This window comes from Leucoraja erinacea, chromosome 13 (assembly GCF_028641065.1).
Source record: "Leucoraja erinacea ecotype New England chromosome 13, Leri_hhj_1, whole genome shotgun sequence".
Lineage (NCBI taxonomy): Eukaryota > Metazoa > Chordata > Chondrichthyes > Rajiformes > Rajidae > Leucoraja > Leucoraja erinaceus.
The window spans coordinates 38,783,159-38,800,653 of NC_073389.1; the positions used below are offsets into that span (position 1 = coordinate 38,783,159).

At 40.9% G+C, this 17,495-nt stretch overlaps 1 protein-coding gene across 2 annotated transcripts in view; it reads left to right on the forward strand.

The window, feature by feature from the left end:
* Positions 1 to 388: 388 nt before the first annotated feature.
* The window catches only part of LOC129702889 (NXPE family member 3-like), a 29,571-nt gene continuing 12,464 nt past the window's right edge, over positions 389 to 17,495 (forward strand). Inside the window, exons 1-3 of one of the 2 annotated variants that reach the window (XM_055644962.1) lie at positions 389 to 528; positions 9,646 to 9,802; positions 11,701 to 12,488. In XM_055644962.1, the coding sequence (XP_055500937.1) occupies positions 9,686 to 9,802; positions 11,701 to 12,488 (905 nt within the window). In that variant the 5' untranslated portion in view covers positions 389 to 528; positions 9,646 to 9,685. Of the gene's footprint in view, positions 529 to 1,435; positions 1,575 to 9,645; positions 9,803 to 11,700; positions 12,489 to 17,495 lie in introns of those variants that run through there. The other variant, XM_055644963.1, reaches the window with a different exon arrangement.

Below are 17,495 nucleotides of genomic sequence, written 5' to 3' on the forward strand. Positions count from 1 at the left end.
AATAAAAATTAAAGTATTCAGTGAAAGTTATTTTGTTTTGCCATTGACATCATGAACAGCACGGAGTAAAACTGTGTCTTGAACTTCCATGAGGAAAATTCTGACTTCCTCCTCGAGGTGAAAGGCAAGAATAATAATAAAACATATATGGAAAGCAGGATATCAGTGTTCACAATGAGAAAAACGAATTCATGATAGAACCTGGTTGTGTGAGGCTTCCACCTGACGGAAGCAAAATAGGGCATTACCCAAGATGGCCTGTTTCCGTGCTGTAATTGTTATATGGTTATATGGGTATATGTTATAAGAGTTAACCAGAGTTAAACATCGTGGGAACCTCTTGCGATAACCGTACGGCATTCGTGGACCACCGTGGCGCTAACGGCAGGTACTCGTGTAACTTGGTGACTCGGGAGAAAATTCAAACAAGCTTGAATTTCTCCAAGAGTGACGTACACTTGTGGTTGAACATTTCCGTACTGACTCTTGCGGTTACGGTAGGAACTCCTGGAACAGAGGGGACAGAAGGTGAGTAAAAATTGTCTTAAAAAAATAAACATTTGCATCCGCATATGGACATCAACTTATTCATGAGTTATGTTAGTGAGATTCAAGAAAATAACTATAATCTTTAAAGGGGACTTTACTGAAAGGTCCCGCATTTTTATAGTCCGAAAGTAAACTAGTCGATGGAGGGCTGATTCATAGAGCTATTATTTCATGTGTTTTCGACAATATTTAAAGCACCGGGCAGATCATAGATTGACTTTCATGATGAATGGCGTAACGCTAAATCAATATCACAGGTTGATCAATAAATCCGATGTCGGGCGGAAAATTGCGGAGGATGCATGCGGATGTTTTACCGGGCGTCTTCTTGGGTTCAGGGACCAGAATATTAGACTATATTGACATTGGAACCAGTTGCGAAATTTGAGAGCTTCAGCAGAAGTCATGTAACGCGACAGATGGCCATTTTCTAACAGAACACTGTACTTAACGCAGTGAAGAGACAATTACATACGAAATGTAAACAGCAGACAGATTGTAATCTGCGCCTAGGAGAGAATATGGAGGGTTAGGCTGGGATCATTCTCTGCGAGATAATCTTAGTGCGGGAGACAAGTATAGGAGAGGTGTACTGACTGTGTGGGCAGAACTTTGGAAGTGATTGCCCACCATTCTCAAAAGCCGCTGTGTCTCCCTGTCCCTCCAACTCCAGAGGAATCTGCTCCCCGATGGGCCGCTACGGCGACAAGTGGCAGTTCGCCCACAGCCCGAGCTGCGCCACCCCAAGAACAAGACGCAACTTGCACAACATCAGCTTCTGCCCCTATGGGGAGCGTGTTCCTCTGGAGTTGGAGCGGGGCTGGGCTGGGTTTGCTGATCTGGGATCTCCGTGCTTGCAGTGGGCCTGGGGGTCGGTGTCCCGATGAAGGGGCGCAGCTCGGGCTGCGGGCGAACTGCCACTTGTCGCCGTAGCGGCCCATCGGCGAGCGGCTTCTGGTGGTCCTGACGTATTCGGCCACCCTCCTGTACAGGGGCTGAGACTGGGAACTGTACCGCCCTTGCAGGTGAGCAGGAGAGTGGGTTTGTTTGCAGTTGCAGAGGGAGGGGGCAAGGGCAGTACAGTTCCCAGTCTCAGCTCCATTCCAGGGGGGTGGCAATATCGATCAGCCATTTATTTTGCTTATGTCCATGTACAATGGGATACGTGGCACGGTGGTGCAACTGGTAGAGCTGTTGCCTCACAGCTCCATTGACCTGGGTTCAAACCTGGCCTCTGTGCTGTCTGTGCAGCGTTTGCGTGTTCCCCCGTGACCACATGGGTTTCATGTGGTTACCCCATTATCCTCCCACAACCCTAAGACGTGCGGACATGGTCGGTAGAAGGGCATGTTTCCGCACAGTATCCCTCTAACCAGTGAATGTACTGAGGATTACAGTTCATTTAAATGCATGTCATTGTTATAAACTGGCCTGCCTAAATTCAATTTGATTAAATTTTGAGTATTTGTTATCTCTGGGGTGGCAACGGTGTGAACTGGTAGGCTGACTTAGCATCAGATACAGCTGCACGAAGTCTTACATACTGGATGAAAATACCAACGCAGAAATTTGTTATGGCTGAAACTCTTCAAAGAACAGAATCTGGCAGCAGCTGTACTTATCATTGAGTATCCAGGGCCACTGCCAAGCATAGTGTACCAATAGCTGCTTTCTTTATTTCCATACCTGGGACACAAGGCATGCACAGAAGTCAAGAGGAAGCACATGGAGTGTTCTTAAATGGGAAACGTTCCAACATACCATAATAAGAACATATCAACACTACAGTCATCATGGTCTTATATTTAGTTTAGTTTAGTTTAGAGATACAGCGTGGAAATAGGCCCATCGGCCCGTGGAGCCGCGCCAACCAATGCTTACGCTAGTTCTATCCTACACACTAGAGATAATTTACAGAAGCCAATTAAACTACAAATCTGCATGTCTTTGGAATGTGGGAGGAAACGGAGCTCCCGGAGAAAGCCCATGCAGTCACAAGAAGAATGAGCAAACTCCATACAGACAGCACCTGTCAAGATCGAACCTGGATCATATTCATGGGGTTGTGAGCATAACTGGAGGGATCTGTAGTCCATCCATTATCTCCTATGCTACCTTTATTTAATTGCAAAATTAAACTTTATTAGTCATTAAAAAATATACTAAACAAAAACAATGCAAAATTCTTTATAAGTTTTTAGTCCACCTATACATTCAATATTGTTGGTGTTTTACCAAGTGGTATTAGCACATCTCTTTTCCCTTACAAACACCATTGTCACTCGTGTGGCACCCTGGGATGATATCACTTTCCTTATTTGAGGGGTGTTCCCACCAGACTCTGCCCTTCAATGTCCAGTGACAAAAGGACCTTAGACTGTGGTCCTTCTCCACAGTGCCTTTGTACTGAGCTTCAGTGTATCCCTCAGAATGTACTCCTGCAGTCTGGAATGCATTTTGTTGTCTCTGTACTGTACACTGACAATGACAATTAAAATTGAATCTGAATCTGAATCTGAATGAGTCAGTTGGCAACTTTACTAGCAGACCAAAGGGCATCTATCACTGGTGTTCCATCAGCAATTGTTGTCCATCTCCGAATGTGTTCCTGAGAACAGCCCGTAAATCAGAGCCCTATTACACAGTGTTTGAGATTAAGGATCCCATAAGATCCATCGATTCCTTGTCCCGCAGTGCTTGCAAGATGTCGTATGCTGACCACTGCCTGAAGGGCTTGTGGTCAAAGGAGTTGGTCTGGAAGAACTTTTCCATCTTTGATCCTGATAAACTGGGAGATAGCCTGAATGATCAAGAGGGTGGAGTGTGGGGAATGGGCCATACCTGCACCAAGTACAGCAGTCCCACGAACACCTCACGGGTTCTTATCAGTAACCACGAGGGAGTGCAGCTTCCTTAGTACAAACCTTTGTTTAATCCTGGCTATCCACTCCAGCCAATTTCTGTTACATACCACGGCCCATGCAATCCAGATCTCCAGCACCTACAGTTAGTCAGACCCGGTGGCGAAGGGGACGGGAGATTGGTCAGGCATTAACTCTTGACCCAAAATGTCACCCATTCTTTCTCTCCAGAGATGCTGCCTGACCCGTTGAGTTACTCCAGTCTTTTGTGTCTACCTTTATTTTAAACCAGCATCTGCAGTTCTTTCCTACATTAATATGGAAGGGTGTCCTCTGGTTTGGGTGGGTGTAGCGGCCAAAAGGCCTGTTACCATGCTGAATGACTTTCTAACTCCATCCCTTTCGGCGTGATCTTTGGTTTCTCCTGTGTCATAGTCAGAAGACATTTATTTCTTTGAGTTTCTGAAAACTTCCTGCCCTCATCTTCATTTTGTTATTGTCTCCATCCATTGGCGTAAATTTGACTAGTTTACTGTCTTATTTAACACCAAGCTGGCTTCCAGTGCACATCGTTCAATGCTGACCACATATTGCTACTTCTGTAACACAGTTTGCAATCCCTCAGCCAAGCAGCCTAGAAGGGCTGAATGGACTTCTAGTCTACAACTTGTTGATTGCATGTATGCCAAATCTAGTGATTCATTGGATTTTTGTATCTTTTTGCCTGGATTTTAATAAGATTGAATTAATCTTATTGAATTTAATAAGATTACAAAATTAAAATATTGTAAAAACATTAGCAACAACAATTTACATTCGTGGACATTTTCATTGTACAACATCTCATAATGCAAGAGATGCAAGGAAATGAATGAATGTGATTTGGCTAGGTTGCCAAAATAATAGTTAAAAATACTTTAAAAAGAGCAGAAAATGTTGGAGAGCAAATGTCAAACATTTAATCAGGGAGGAACCAGGTTAATGTTAAAAGGGAATGGCATGTTTAATAAATCTAGATGTTTTGCATTCGCAATAGCTATTGTGTGAATAAGGGAGGGTCTATGAATGGTACAGGTGCACAACCTTTTATCCGGTGTTCCGGAAACCGAAAACCTCCGAAAACCGGCCATTTTTTCCAGGATGTCATCGGCACACCAAAGCTCGCGTTTGGCGCCAAACTTGACCCGAAACGACCCACGGTCAACCCAGGTCTGTACTACTGTAGCGGCTGCCTCCTCTCCGGAGACCGGGAGACACTTAAACATCTGTAAATCATTGCTTAAATGTTAGTCAGTTAGTTTGGAGGGCTTTTATGTGAAGGGGGGATTGAAGGGGTAAACTTTAATTCTTAGTCCCCTACCTGGTCGGAGAGACGGGGAGCGGTCAATGCCTTACCGGGTCGCCGTGCAGTAAGCTCCGCAGCGCTGTGGCCGCCAGCGGGCGGCGCCGGTTGTAGCTCCGACCCCGGCAACTCTACCCCTGGCTGCGAGGCGCTCCAAATCCACCGCCGCCCGCGGCCGGACGCCCCCCACCCCAGCTCCGCAAATGTTGGGAGTCGGCGGCGTCGCAGCGCTGGGATACCTGCGGGGAGCGGACAATTCCTTACCGGGTCGCCGTGCAGTAAGCTCCACAGCGCTGGGATACCAGCGGGGAGCTGGCAATGCCTTACCGGGTCGCTGTGCGGTAAGCTCCAGGGCGCGGAGGCCGCCTTCTCCCAACATTCGCGGAGCTGGGGCCTCGGGCGGCGCTGGATTTGGAGCGCCTCGCAGCCAGAGGTAGAGTTGCCGGGATCGGAGCTACAACCGGCGCCGCCCGCGGCCGGACAGAGCCCCCAGCTCCGCGATGTTGGGAGTCGCCGACCAGGTAGGGGACTAAGAATTAAAGTTTCCCCCTTCACCCCCTTCATCCACACACCCCACCACCACCACCACCACCACATAAAATCCCTCCAAACTAACTGACTAACATTTATGCAATGATTTACAATGATTCCCCGGTCTCCGGGGAGGAGGCAGTCGCTCCAGACTTTTTAAGCCGCCCGCGCTACCTACCTAATCTACGCTAAAAATCTTCCATTCGGAAATCTGAAAATGTCCGAAATCCGACAAGTGTCTGGTCCCAAGGCTTTCGGATAAAAGGTTGTGCACCTGTATTTATTCCGGCTGACTGAAGGCATTTGGTAAGATTCCAGTGGAGATTTGCATTTAAAACACTGAGGATTAGCACAGTGAATCTGATTAGATTATTAGATAGGAGGTAGAAAAGAGTGGGAATGATAAAGGACATTTATTCAAGTGGTATGACGTGAACATAGTGTTCCATAGCAAGTATCATTACTGAGGGAATGTCTAGTCAGAGACAAAGGAACTGCAGATGCTGGAATCTTGAGGAAAACACAAAGTGCTGAAGGAACTCAAGGGGGGTCGTACAGCATCTTTGGAGGATAGACACAAAAATGCTGGAGTAACTCAGTGGAACAGGCAGCATCTTTGGAGAGAAGGAATGGGGGACGTTTCAGGTCGAGACCCTTCTTCAGTCTGATGTCAGGGGAGTATGTGGTACATATATAAGGGAGTGTATAAATAAGGAAGTGTTAAGGTGTGAAAACAGGACAAAGGGAATGAGGTCCAATGAAAATGTAGAACAGATCATTGTTAGTTGGGAGAAGGTAAAAACAAAGCAGTCAGAGATAGAATGTAGTTGGAGACAGTAAGACTGGGAAGGCGAGGGGATGGAGAGAGAGGGAAACATAGAAACATAGAAAATAGGTGCAGGAGTAGGCCATTCGGCCCTTCGAGCCTGCACCGCCATTCAATATGATCATGGCTGATCATCCAACTCAGTATCCTGTACGTGCCTTCTCTCCATACCCCCTGATCCCTTTAGCCCCAAGGACCACATCTAACTCCCTCTTAAATATAGCCAATGAACTGGCCTCAACTACCTTCTGCGGGAGAGAATTCCAGAGATTCACCACTCTCTGTGTGAAAAATGTTTTCCTCATCTCAGTCCTAAAAGATTTCCCCCTTATCCTTAAACTGTGACCCCTTGTTCTGGACTTTCCCAACATCGGGAACAATCTTCCTGCATCTAGCCTGTCCAACCCCTTAAGAATTTTGTAAGTTTCTATAAGATCCCCCCTCAATCTACTAATTCTAGCGAGTACTAACCTAGTCTATCCAGTATTTTTTCATATGAAAGTCCTGACATCCCAGGAATCAGTCTGGTGAACCTTCTCTGTACTCCCTCTATGGCAAGAATGTCTTTCCTCAGATTAGGAGACCGAAACTGTACGCAATACTCCAAGTGTGGTCTCACCAAGACCCTGTACAACTGCAGTAGAACCTCCCTGCTCCTATACTCAAATCCTTTTGCTATGAATGCTAACATACCATTCGCCTTCTTCACTGACTGCTGCACCTGCATGCCTACTTTTAATGACTGGTGTACCACGACACCCAGGTCTCGTTGCATCTCCCCCTTTCCTAATTGGCCACCATTCAGATAATAATCTACTTTCCTGTTTTTGCCACCTCACATTTATCCACATTATACTGCATCTGCCATGCATTTGCCCACTCACCCAGCCTATCCAAGTCACCTTGCAGCCTCCTAGCTTCCTCCTCACAGCTAACACTGCCCCCCAGCTTCGTGTCATCCGCAAACTTGGAGATGTTGTATTCAATTCCCTCGTCCAAATCATTAATATATAAAGCAAGGACTACAAAGCAAGGGCTACAAAGTTATAGGTCAAAGTTCATACCGCCTGGGTATGAATCAGAGAGCATCTGTGGAGGGATTGGAACATTTCGGGTCGGGACCCTTCTTTAGATTCATGTCATATTCAGAGTGGGGCTGGGGAATCCTTGTGGCCCAGGATCATATATTTAAACCACTGCCAACATCCCACAGAAATCCAGATTATTTGAACTATGAACCCATTTGGCTGGATCGACTTTCCACTTAACCTGGCTGCCTGCAGTGTTCCTCCTCTGTTGCAGAGGACAAAAACAAACTAGGTCCCTCTACCCGGTGTGCTTCTGGCCAGATAGAGCAGATTCTGTGGTACGACTGGGCTTCAGGTAGCTGGTCCAGCACCCGTGATCCCAGAACTCACTGACACAAAGTCCTGGAGTAACTCAGCGGGTCAGGCAGCATCCCTGGAGAACATGGATTGGTGACATTTTGGATCAAGATCCTCCATTAGACATTAGCGGGGGAGGGGGGGAGGTAGATTGGATAAAGACCGGCATGTGATCACAGATGAGGGGGGTTTTGAAAGTGTGAGAATAAAAGATTGAAGTGTTCCTAATTGTGACGATTAGGAAGGAATATGGATGAAGGGGAGAAATAGGTACAAGTCCAAGGAAAGACATGTGTGGGGGAGAAAGGGGAGGGGGTACGGGGTCAATAAAGTTTTAAATATTTCTTAACAGATTTTAAATCTTGTGAAATTCGAAAGAATTTGAAACAATTTTTTTTTAAATATATTTGAAAAACTAAAAGCAAGAAAATAATACATTTAACCAAAAACAATAATATACTAACAATGCATTGAAGCCTCTGCCACTGGGCTTGTTGGATGGTCAGTCTAATGGATGCTTAGCGCCAGCCCCATTTGGTGTGAAACAAAGAGCTCAGTGCAAAGGGCACCAAGATCTTCCCTGTGGTGAGTCACTGCTTCGTTGCTGGGTTTCAGGGTGAAAGTTTTAAACGGGCTCTAATTTTCTACGCAATTCAGATTTCTGCATTGTCTGCATTGTCTGCATTTGTAAGGAAGTCTAAGACTTCCTGAGGCATTGTCAGTGATTACAGATCTACTCTGTTAAGGTTTGCTTGGTTCCTTGCGTATAGATCAGTTCCCCAAACATCTTACGTCAACAAGTACAAAAGAGAAGGATTCCTGGGGCAACTTGCGTATCCCATTTTGCACAAAAAAGTGTCCCTAGTCCAATTCATGCCAATGAACAACTGAAAATCTACCATTTGCAACATCCTCACCCCTTCCCTCTCACATATTCCATCAGAAACCCAGCCTTCTCTGGATGAAAAACATCACAGAAATCTAATCTATAACCGTGGACTTGGTGGGCTGAAGGGCCTGTTTCCATTGTCTGCTGTAGGACCTTTAGTGGCCCACACCCTGGTCACCTCAACCCGTGACGTGCTCTCCCTTGTCTCCCACTGCCACTCACTGCACCCGGCCGTCCCCCCCATAGTTGATCTCAAAACCCATGGACCGCTTCCGAGGCGAGCCCACAGTCTCTCACATGCATCCATCTTCTCTCCTGTCCAGCGCTGCCGCCATCTTGATCTAGACAATGAAGAATTTGAAGACTTAAACAAACTTCTCAATGCCACATAGTCAAAAACAATACCTGCTACAGTGCCCTAAGGCCATATCTTTAACAAATCGAATGAAAGATGCTGCTTGGAAACAGGCCCTCAGCCCATCGGATCTATGCTAATCATCCATTATCTGGTCCCACTAGTCCAATGGTCTGAAGAAGGGACTCGGCCCGAAATGTTGCCTATTTCCTTCGCTCCATAGATGGTGCTGCACCCACTGAGTTTCGCCAGCACTTTTGCCTAGTCCAATGTTATCCCACCTTCGTATCCGTTCCTTACACACTAGGGGCAATTTACAGAAACCAATTAACCTACAAGCTCACATGTCTTTGGGACATGGTAGGAAACCAGAGCACTCTGAGGAAATCCACATGACCTCAGGGAGAATGTGCAAACCCATTGCAGCCGCCACCCAAGGTCAGGATTGAACCCAAGTCTCCGGCACTGAGAGGCAGCATCTATTAATGATTGAAAGATGCGGCAAAAACAGGCCCTTTGATCCACCAAGTCCACTTCGACCATTGACCACCCATTCACATTAGATCTATGTTATCCCACATTTCCATCCACACCCTACACACTAGGGGCAATTTAGGCAAATTAATCTACAAATCTGCACATCTAAATTCTATTTGCTTTGATCCTCCAGTTCCACCTTTGCTGATATTTGCTGGTGTCCCTATGCAATTTTCTCAAATTTCTTTTGGCTGTAGGCCAGTAGTTTATCATAAACAGAAATAAAATTGTTTGATGTAATATTAACTGACTACATTACTTTCATGAGATCTGTAAAATATGGTCAGAGATTTCTCTTTGACACGTTTGAATGGAACTCTCAGGTTCCAGTGACTTGGCGATTTAAATTTTTGAATCTTTTTAATTTCAGATTTATTGAGCTGAAGTGGGAGCGCGGGGGCCCTTCCAGTATGGACGACCAAAATACAAAAAAAACTGTTCTCCACTTCCGCGTTCAACGCCTTTTTGTCATGTTTCTGGTATTGCTGCCAATACTGATGCTGATCCTAAACTTGCATCTCATCAAGGTGTGTTGAACGGTAAAACCAAAGCTCTAAGAAAAAATTATGAAGTAAACTAGGGTTGAAAAGCGGGACAGTTTATTTCTTATGGAGCACCTGTTTCTGAAGGAAAGGATCAGACCCATTGCTGCCTTTTAACCAAGAGCTGGGTTTCTCCCTGTTTGGCTCGTCTGGGTTGTGTACTCTCCACATGTGGCCCACAGCTCTACATATTTGACCATTAGCTGGGAGATGCACAACACATGTCTAGCGAGGTTATCTTGTCCTTTTCCCCTATCCAATTCCTTATTATCCTTCTACAAGTAGTCTTGATTATTGATACTACCACCACAAAGTCACTTTGGGATTTGGGCAGAGCAGACTCATTTTGATTTATGGTCCCTGTGTCCTTAAAAGCATGTAAGATAATTTTAATGTATTAAGATTATACAATTTAAGAAAGTTTTAAATGCACAATTTTTTTCCTGACATCTTTGTCTACCATTGCCTCCAGCAATACCTATCAAAGAACTGAGGTGATGGTAACATTTCAGCACACAGATCATCAGTTGGTTGGTCTATCTTCTATTCTCATGCACAATTGTGCTATTACTAATCAGTGACAGACTAGGTTTTGGTGCTCTTGGACATTTCAGACTGAAAATATCTTGGTGTTGATACAACACGAAGCAGCACAATGGTGCAGCGGTAGAGATGCTGCCTTACAGCGCCAGAGACCCAGGTTCGAACCTGACTACGGGTGCTGTTTGTTTGGAGTTTGCACTGTGTATAATTTAGTTTAGAGATACAGCGCGGAAACAGGCCCTTCGGCCCACCGAGTACACCCTGACTAGCGATCCCTGCACATTAACACTATCCTAGTACTAGGGACAATTTACGCATACACCAAGCCAATTTACCTACATTACTGTGGAGTGTGAGAGGAAACCGAAGATTTCAGAGAAAACCCATGTGGTCACAGGGAGAACGTACAAACTCCATACAGACGGCACCCGGGATCGAACCTGGGTCTCCGGCGCTGCAAGCGCTATAAGGCAGCAACTCTACCGCTGTGCCACCATGCCTGCCCCGTGACCATGTGGGTTTTCTCCACATGTTCTGGTTTCCTCCCACATTCCAAACACCGGCAGGTTTGTAGGTTAATTGACTTCTGTATACCACCCCCTAGTATGTAGGATGGGAAACTGGGATAACATAGAACTAGTGTACAGGTGATCGTTGATCGGCAGGGGCTCAGTGGGTCAAAAGGCCTGTTTCCACACTGTATCGCTAAACGTGGAATATTCAAGATTATGAATGAAGTAAGAAAACTAATTTTGACAGAGGACAGCTCTGTAGCTGCCCCGTGGTTTCTGGCATATTGACTAGATTATTTTCCACAGTTTAACCTTGGCCATGATTGTAAACAAAACACCTGACCCTGTATTAGAACATTATGGTGAAGCTTCATCTCTTTCATTCCTTTCACTGCCCAACAGGATACATTGGACCATGATCAGGTGGGCCAACCAGGCAACTGTTAGGCAACTGACTTGGCAACTGCTTTTCCCCTCATCAACTTGGGAATACTGGGTTTGCCTTTATGCAGACTGGAATTCCCCTCTTGGGGACTTCCTTGGGCTGGAAAGCTTCAGGCTCCCTTTTTTCTCAATTGCCAGAGTGAATATTGAATTGAGATGGGTGCTTCTTACCGATGCTAAAAACACTCAAAGGAAGGCTCACTAACACTTCATTAACCCTTCTCTGCTCAAATCTCAACGGTGCTTCACAAAAGAGGCAGCAGAAATCAAATATCTGGATAAATTCCGTGCTGTCAGGATGTTAACAGTTAGAATTTCAAGGAACATACTTTTCTTGTCTAGGATACCTCCATAAAATATATAATGTTGAATTTCTTTCCACAGTTCAATACGTATTCAATTTCTGAATCGGGCTCCCAAAGGAGCAGATATCCACCTCCGAAGAATCATTCCACAATAGGACAAGACATGCAAATGTTGAAAAATGATTGGGCACATAAGCTGGTGGGGTATGGCTACCAGAATCACTGCTTCACCCCTCAAGAAAGGTCAGAGGGCACAGTCCTGATCAAAATGCTTAAATGGCCAACACCTCCCAAATCTGCCGTGCCTTATCAGAAGAGCAGCGACCCATCGCGTGTTCGCTTTGTTATTTTGGATTCCGGGAAGACTTTCTATGTCGGCGATCAATTGCAAGTGATGCTGCGTATGTTTGATTTTGAAGGAAATCCGAAACAATATGGGGGCGATTATCTCCAAGCGCGGATCCACACGCCAGAGTTAAAGGCCGGATCAGCAGGAACAGTCATAGATAACCAAAATGGATTGTATTACATAAATTTTATTTTACTCTGGCCGGGGAAAGTCCAAGTGTCTGTCACCTTGGTTCATTCTAGTGAAGGGGTCCAGGTGCTTCAGAGAATGCGAGAAGAACAGCCATTTAGAGTGTTTTTGAAAAGTACCTTCAAATACGGGGCGATTGCAGATGCCACGGTGTGCAATCTCTTTTTACCTCAGACTAAACCACTTTGTAATTTTACTGATCTTAAGACTGGGGAGCCCTGGTTCTGTTACAAACCTAAAAAGCTTCCTTGCTCTGCTCGTGTGAATTATGACAGAGGAGGATATATGAAGCCCCTATTAATTGATGATGAACTCAAGTTTTTCCAAAGGTATGTTGCTTACATTCATTCATTTCTAACCATAATTTTTCATTGTTCAATCTAGCAGGGCTGTTGTATGTATACGAGGTATGGAAGAGTATAGTGTTGCAGGTTTTGCATGTTGTAGATTACAATCATTTCATGTTTTAGTGCCCAAATATTTTTCGGCATTTGCATGCCTTGCTCTATTATGGAAATATTGTTTGGAGATAGATATCTGCTCCATTGGGAGTCTACTGCAGAAATTAAAGATGTATTTGCCAAAAGGAGAAAATAAAAGCAATGTTTAATACTGTATATTTGATGGTGGTATCTCAGACTGTAAGAATACTGTAAGTACGTTCCTGTAAATTTCATCTGTTAATTCCCACAGAGCTCAGGAAATTATCCAACACTGGAATGTCAATTGCGAAGTACAATATGAAAAACCTTCAGTTTTTGGCACATTGACTTGAAGTCAATATTGGTGCAATAGATTTCTGTTGCTTCAAAATACAGGATGGGAATTAGTGCTTGCATGCACCTCGATAATTTGTCTCATGTCGTTTGTTTGGTTTGGTTTCTCATTCCAGGCTGGTGTGTACTATAAGGAGAGTTTTTTTTTTCCTTTTTATTTTATTAGAAGTAAGTACAGTCATATGGCACCAAAGTGCCTAATATATATTTTCATAATACATTTTATGTACAACTTCTTTTTTTTTTTTTGTTAACATTGAAAAAAGATTAGAATAAGAAAAAGAAGTTAGATAGTAAAGGATAGAAAGATGTGAAATATATAGTGTGTGAAGAAAGAAAACGAGTAAATGAAGAAAGTTGAGAGAGAAAATAGAGAAAAGAAAATAAAATAAAAAAGAAAAGGAGATCATTATTTATAATCTTGACCAACCCTCGTCCAGTCCTGAAACAGTTCTTTTACAATTGTGTTGCACCATATGATTCCAAAAAAACGACGAATGGAGACCAACTCGTTATGAATTGGTCTGATTTATCCATTAGGAGGAATCGCATTTCCTCAAGATGAGCTGTGTCCAACATACTTGCAATCCACATTTTAAGCGTTGGTATTGATGTACCCTTATAAAATTTAAGTATTAATTTTTTTGCTATTATTAAACCATAGTTAAGGAATAGATTTTGAGATGTGTTCAATTTATTCCCATCTTCCATTACACCAAATATAATCATTTCAGTATTAGGTTCCATTCTTGTCTTGAATAATTTTGTAAATATTTCAAAAATATCATTCCAAAATCTATAAAGTTTTATGCAGGAAACTAAGGAGTGTGTTATAGTTGCCTTTTGGGCTAGACATTTATCACAAGTGGCGGATATATTTGGATAAGATTTGTTCAATCTTGTTTTTGAATAATATAATCTATGTACAATTTTAAATTGAATTAGATTATGTCTTACATTAATTGAATATTTGTGAATATATATCAGGTATTTTTCCCATTTAACCTTTGTAATTTTTATCATTAGTTCCCGTTCCCACTCTTCTCTAAGTACCTCTGTCGATGGTAGGTCTATATTTAGAATACTATTATATAAATATGATATTAATTTTTGTGAGTCAGCTTCAATATTCATTGCTTCTTCCAATAAGTCAGGAGTTACTTTTTGATATCCTTGTATATATTTTTTCATGAAATCACAAATCTGAAGATATTTAAAATATTGGTTGTTTTTCAATTTAAATTTTAATTGTAATTGTTGGAATGATAGTAGGTTTCCCATTTCGTATATATCCCCGATCCTTCTAATTCCGAGACTTTCCCATTGGTTATATGTCTTATCAATAAGAGATGGTTTAAATAAAGGGTTATTCGCAATTGGCATTAACAGTGATAGATTTCTTAATTTTAAAGATAATTTTATTTGTTTCCAAATTCTTATTGTACCATATATAATTGGGTTCTTATATATTGTGTTATTCAGTTTTTTGGGGGAGAAGAGGATCGTTCCTATATTACAAGGATGGCAATCCTCCTTCTCCATTTTTATCCATTCTGTCTGTTGGGTTGAACTATCCAACCAATAAATCATATTCTTAATATGCACTGCCCAGTAATAATACATAAAATTCGAAAGTGAAAGTCCCCCGACCTCTTTTGGTTTACATAAGTGTTTTTTTGTGATTCTATGTGATCTATAGTCCCAAATATAATTAGTAATAGTAGAGTCTAATTTTTCTTTTTAATATTTTGGTATATATACCAAAATATATTTTATTTATTTATTTATTTATTTATTTTATTATTAATTCCGAACAAGTAAAGACATTAAAGACATTAATAGTAACAAAATCGAAATTATCAAACAATTGGACATTACAATCAATATTTACAAGCAATGAAAAGAACAAAAAGCAAATTGCCAATGTCCAACTCTGTGTCTGTACAAGCTCGAAAAGGAGTGAGAAGAAGAATAACTTATTAAATCTCACCCCTTTTCCCCAACTTCTACCATATTTAAAAATCAATTAATTAATAATAATAATACTACCCCAGGCAATTTCCCATAATACCTACAGACATATATATACATACAACTATTATACACATACAAACTTCATATATGAAGTAACCAAACATAAGTAAACAATTGTAAAGCAATAGATAAACATTAACCTCCACTTGTCAACCATCCCCTCCATCCCGGTACCCCTTGAAAATTATTATTTTATATATCATTTTAAAATGATTCATGTTTTATCATTGCTTTAATTCCTCGTTCAATTTGTTCCACACTCCTACTCCACAAATATAGACTGAAATAGGTATTGTAATTGTGGTAGGAAGATCATTTTTATTGCATTTATTCTACCTAATAATGATAAGGGAAGTGTTTTCCAAAATTTAATCAGCGTATTAAGTTTATTTAATAAAGGTATAAAATTAGCGCTGAATAATGCTTTCTATTTTCTAGTAATCTGAATACCCAAATATTTAAATTTTTCTGTTGCGATTTTAAAGGGGAACTTCAATAAGTGTGTAGGTTCTTGAGGTTTTAATGTCATGATTTCACTTTTATTCCAGTTTATTCTATATCCAGAAAAAGACCCAAATTCCTCTATTAAGTTTAATAAATTTGGTATGCTCGTTTGTGACTTTGTAATATATAAAAGTATATCGTCTGCATATAATGAGATTTTACTCTTTGAGTCCCTGGTATTATAGCCCTGAATATTCGGATGAATTCTTATACTTTCAGCCAGGGGTTCTATCATAAGGGCAAATAGCAGGGGTGATAGTGCACATCCCTGCCTATTACCCCTTGATAGTTGAAATTTTTGAGATTAGTTAGTTAAAATTCTTGCCATCGGTTTATCATATAATAATTTTACCCATGTTATAAAATTCTCTCCCATATTAAATTTTTGTAGTACTTTATATAAGTACTGCCACTCTACCTGATGAAATGCTTTCTCTGCATCCAAAGAAATAATTGATATATCTTCTTCCTCTACTTTATGCGAGTACATTATATTAAACAAGCGTCTCAGATTATTAAATGAGTATCTTTTGGATATAAACTCCGTTTGATTAGGGTTTATCAATTTACTAATATATTTGCTTAATCTTCTTGCTAAAATCTTTGCTAAAATTTTCTGATCTGTATATAAAAGTGATATAGCTCTGTACGAGCCCGGATCTTCAAAATCTTTATCTTTTTTTGGAATAAGCATAATAGTTGATTCTGTTAGTGTTTCAGGTAGTTTGTTTTCTTTAAAAGCATGGGAGTATAAATTAAATAAATAAGGGGTCGTTATCACATGAAATTCTTTATAAAATTCATTATTAAAACCATCTGGTCCCGGTGTCTTACCATTTTTCAGCGATTTTATTGTTTCACCTATTTCTTTGATTGTAATCTGGGCTCCTAGTTCCTCTTGTTCCAAAAGGTCCAGTATTGGAAGATTACAGTTATCTAGAATTTTTTTTATTTTACTATCTTCTATTTTAATTTTAGATGTATATAAGTTTTGGTAAAATTGGGCAAGGTATTAGTAATTCACCTTTCTCTGATTTAATTTTGTTTATAGTATTTTCCTTTTCCTGTTTTTTCAATTGGTGAGCTAAAAGCTTATGTGGTTTGTCACCAAACTCAAAATGTTCCTGTTTTGTAATTTGAAATAGTCTTATTACTCTTGCCAATAAAATTCGATTAAGTTTAAATTTCAGTAATATTATCTTATTGTGTTTATCTGTCGTGGAATCTTTGGCATTATCCAACTGTCTGATTTCTTGTTCTAACAACAATTGTTCTGTCTTATTCTTTTTATTTTGAAAACTTTGATATGAAATTATAATTCCTCTCATAAAAGCCTTAAAAGTTTCCCATAATAAAGAAGGCAAAGTACCTGGTATATCATTTGTATCGAAAAAAAGTTTCATTTGTTGTTTTAAATATTGATAGCCTTGCACGTCATTTAAAATATGTGTATTAAACCTCCAACAAATTTTTTTACCCGGCATTCCCTCAAATTTTACTGAAAATGTCAACAGAGAGTGATCTGAGATACTACTAATGTGGTATGTTGGGTTGTTTGTATATGGCATTAATTTCATATCCACTAAAAAATAATCAATTCTTGAATACGTTTTATGTACCGAAGAGTAAAATGAGTATTCCCTTCCAACTGGATTAGCAGATCTCCATACATCTATTATATTAGTATTTTTTATATATGTATTTAGAAGTTCACTAGTCTTAGATTTTAAATTACTCTTCTTTTGTTTTGCTGATTTATCTAGATATGAATCTAAAACACAGTTAAAGTCCCCCCATGTTATCACATTTTGGTAATTAAACTCTGATATTATGTCAATACTTTTATCAAAAAATTGGGGGTTATCAAAATTCGGATCATAAATATTTATTAAAGTTAGTGGGATTGCATAAATTTCTCCCGAAACTATAATATACCTTCCCTCTTTATCTGATATAGTATTCTTTAATTTAAAAGGAATACCTTTTCTAATAAGAATGGCTGTACCCCTAGATTTAGAAGTA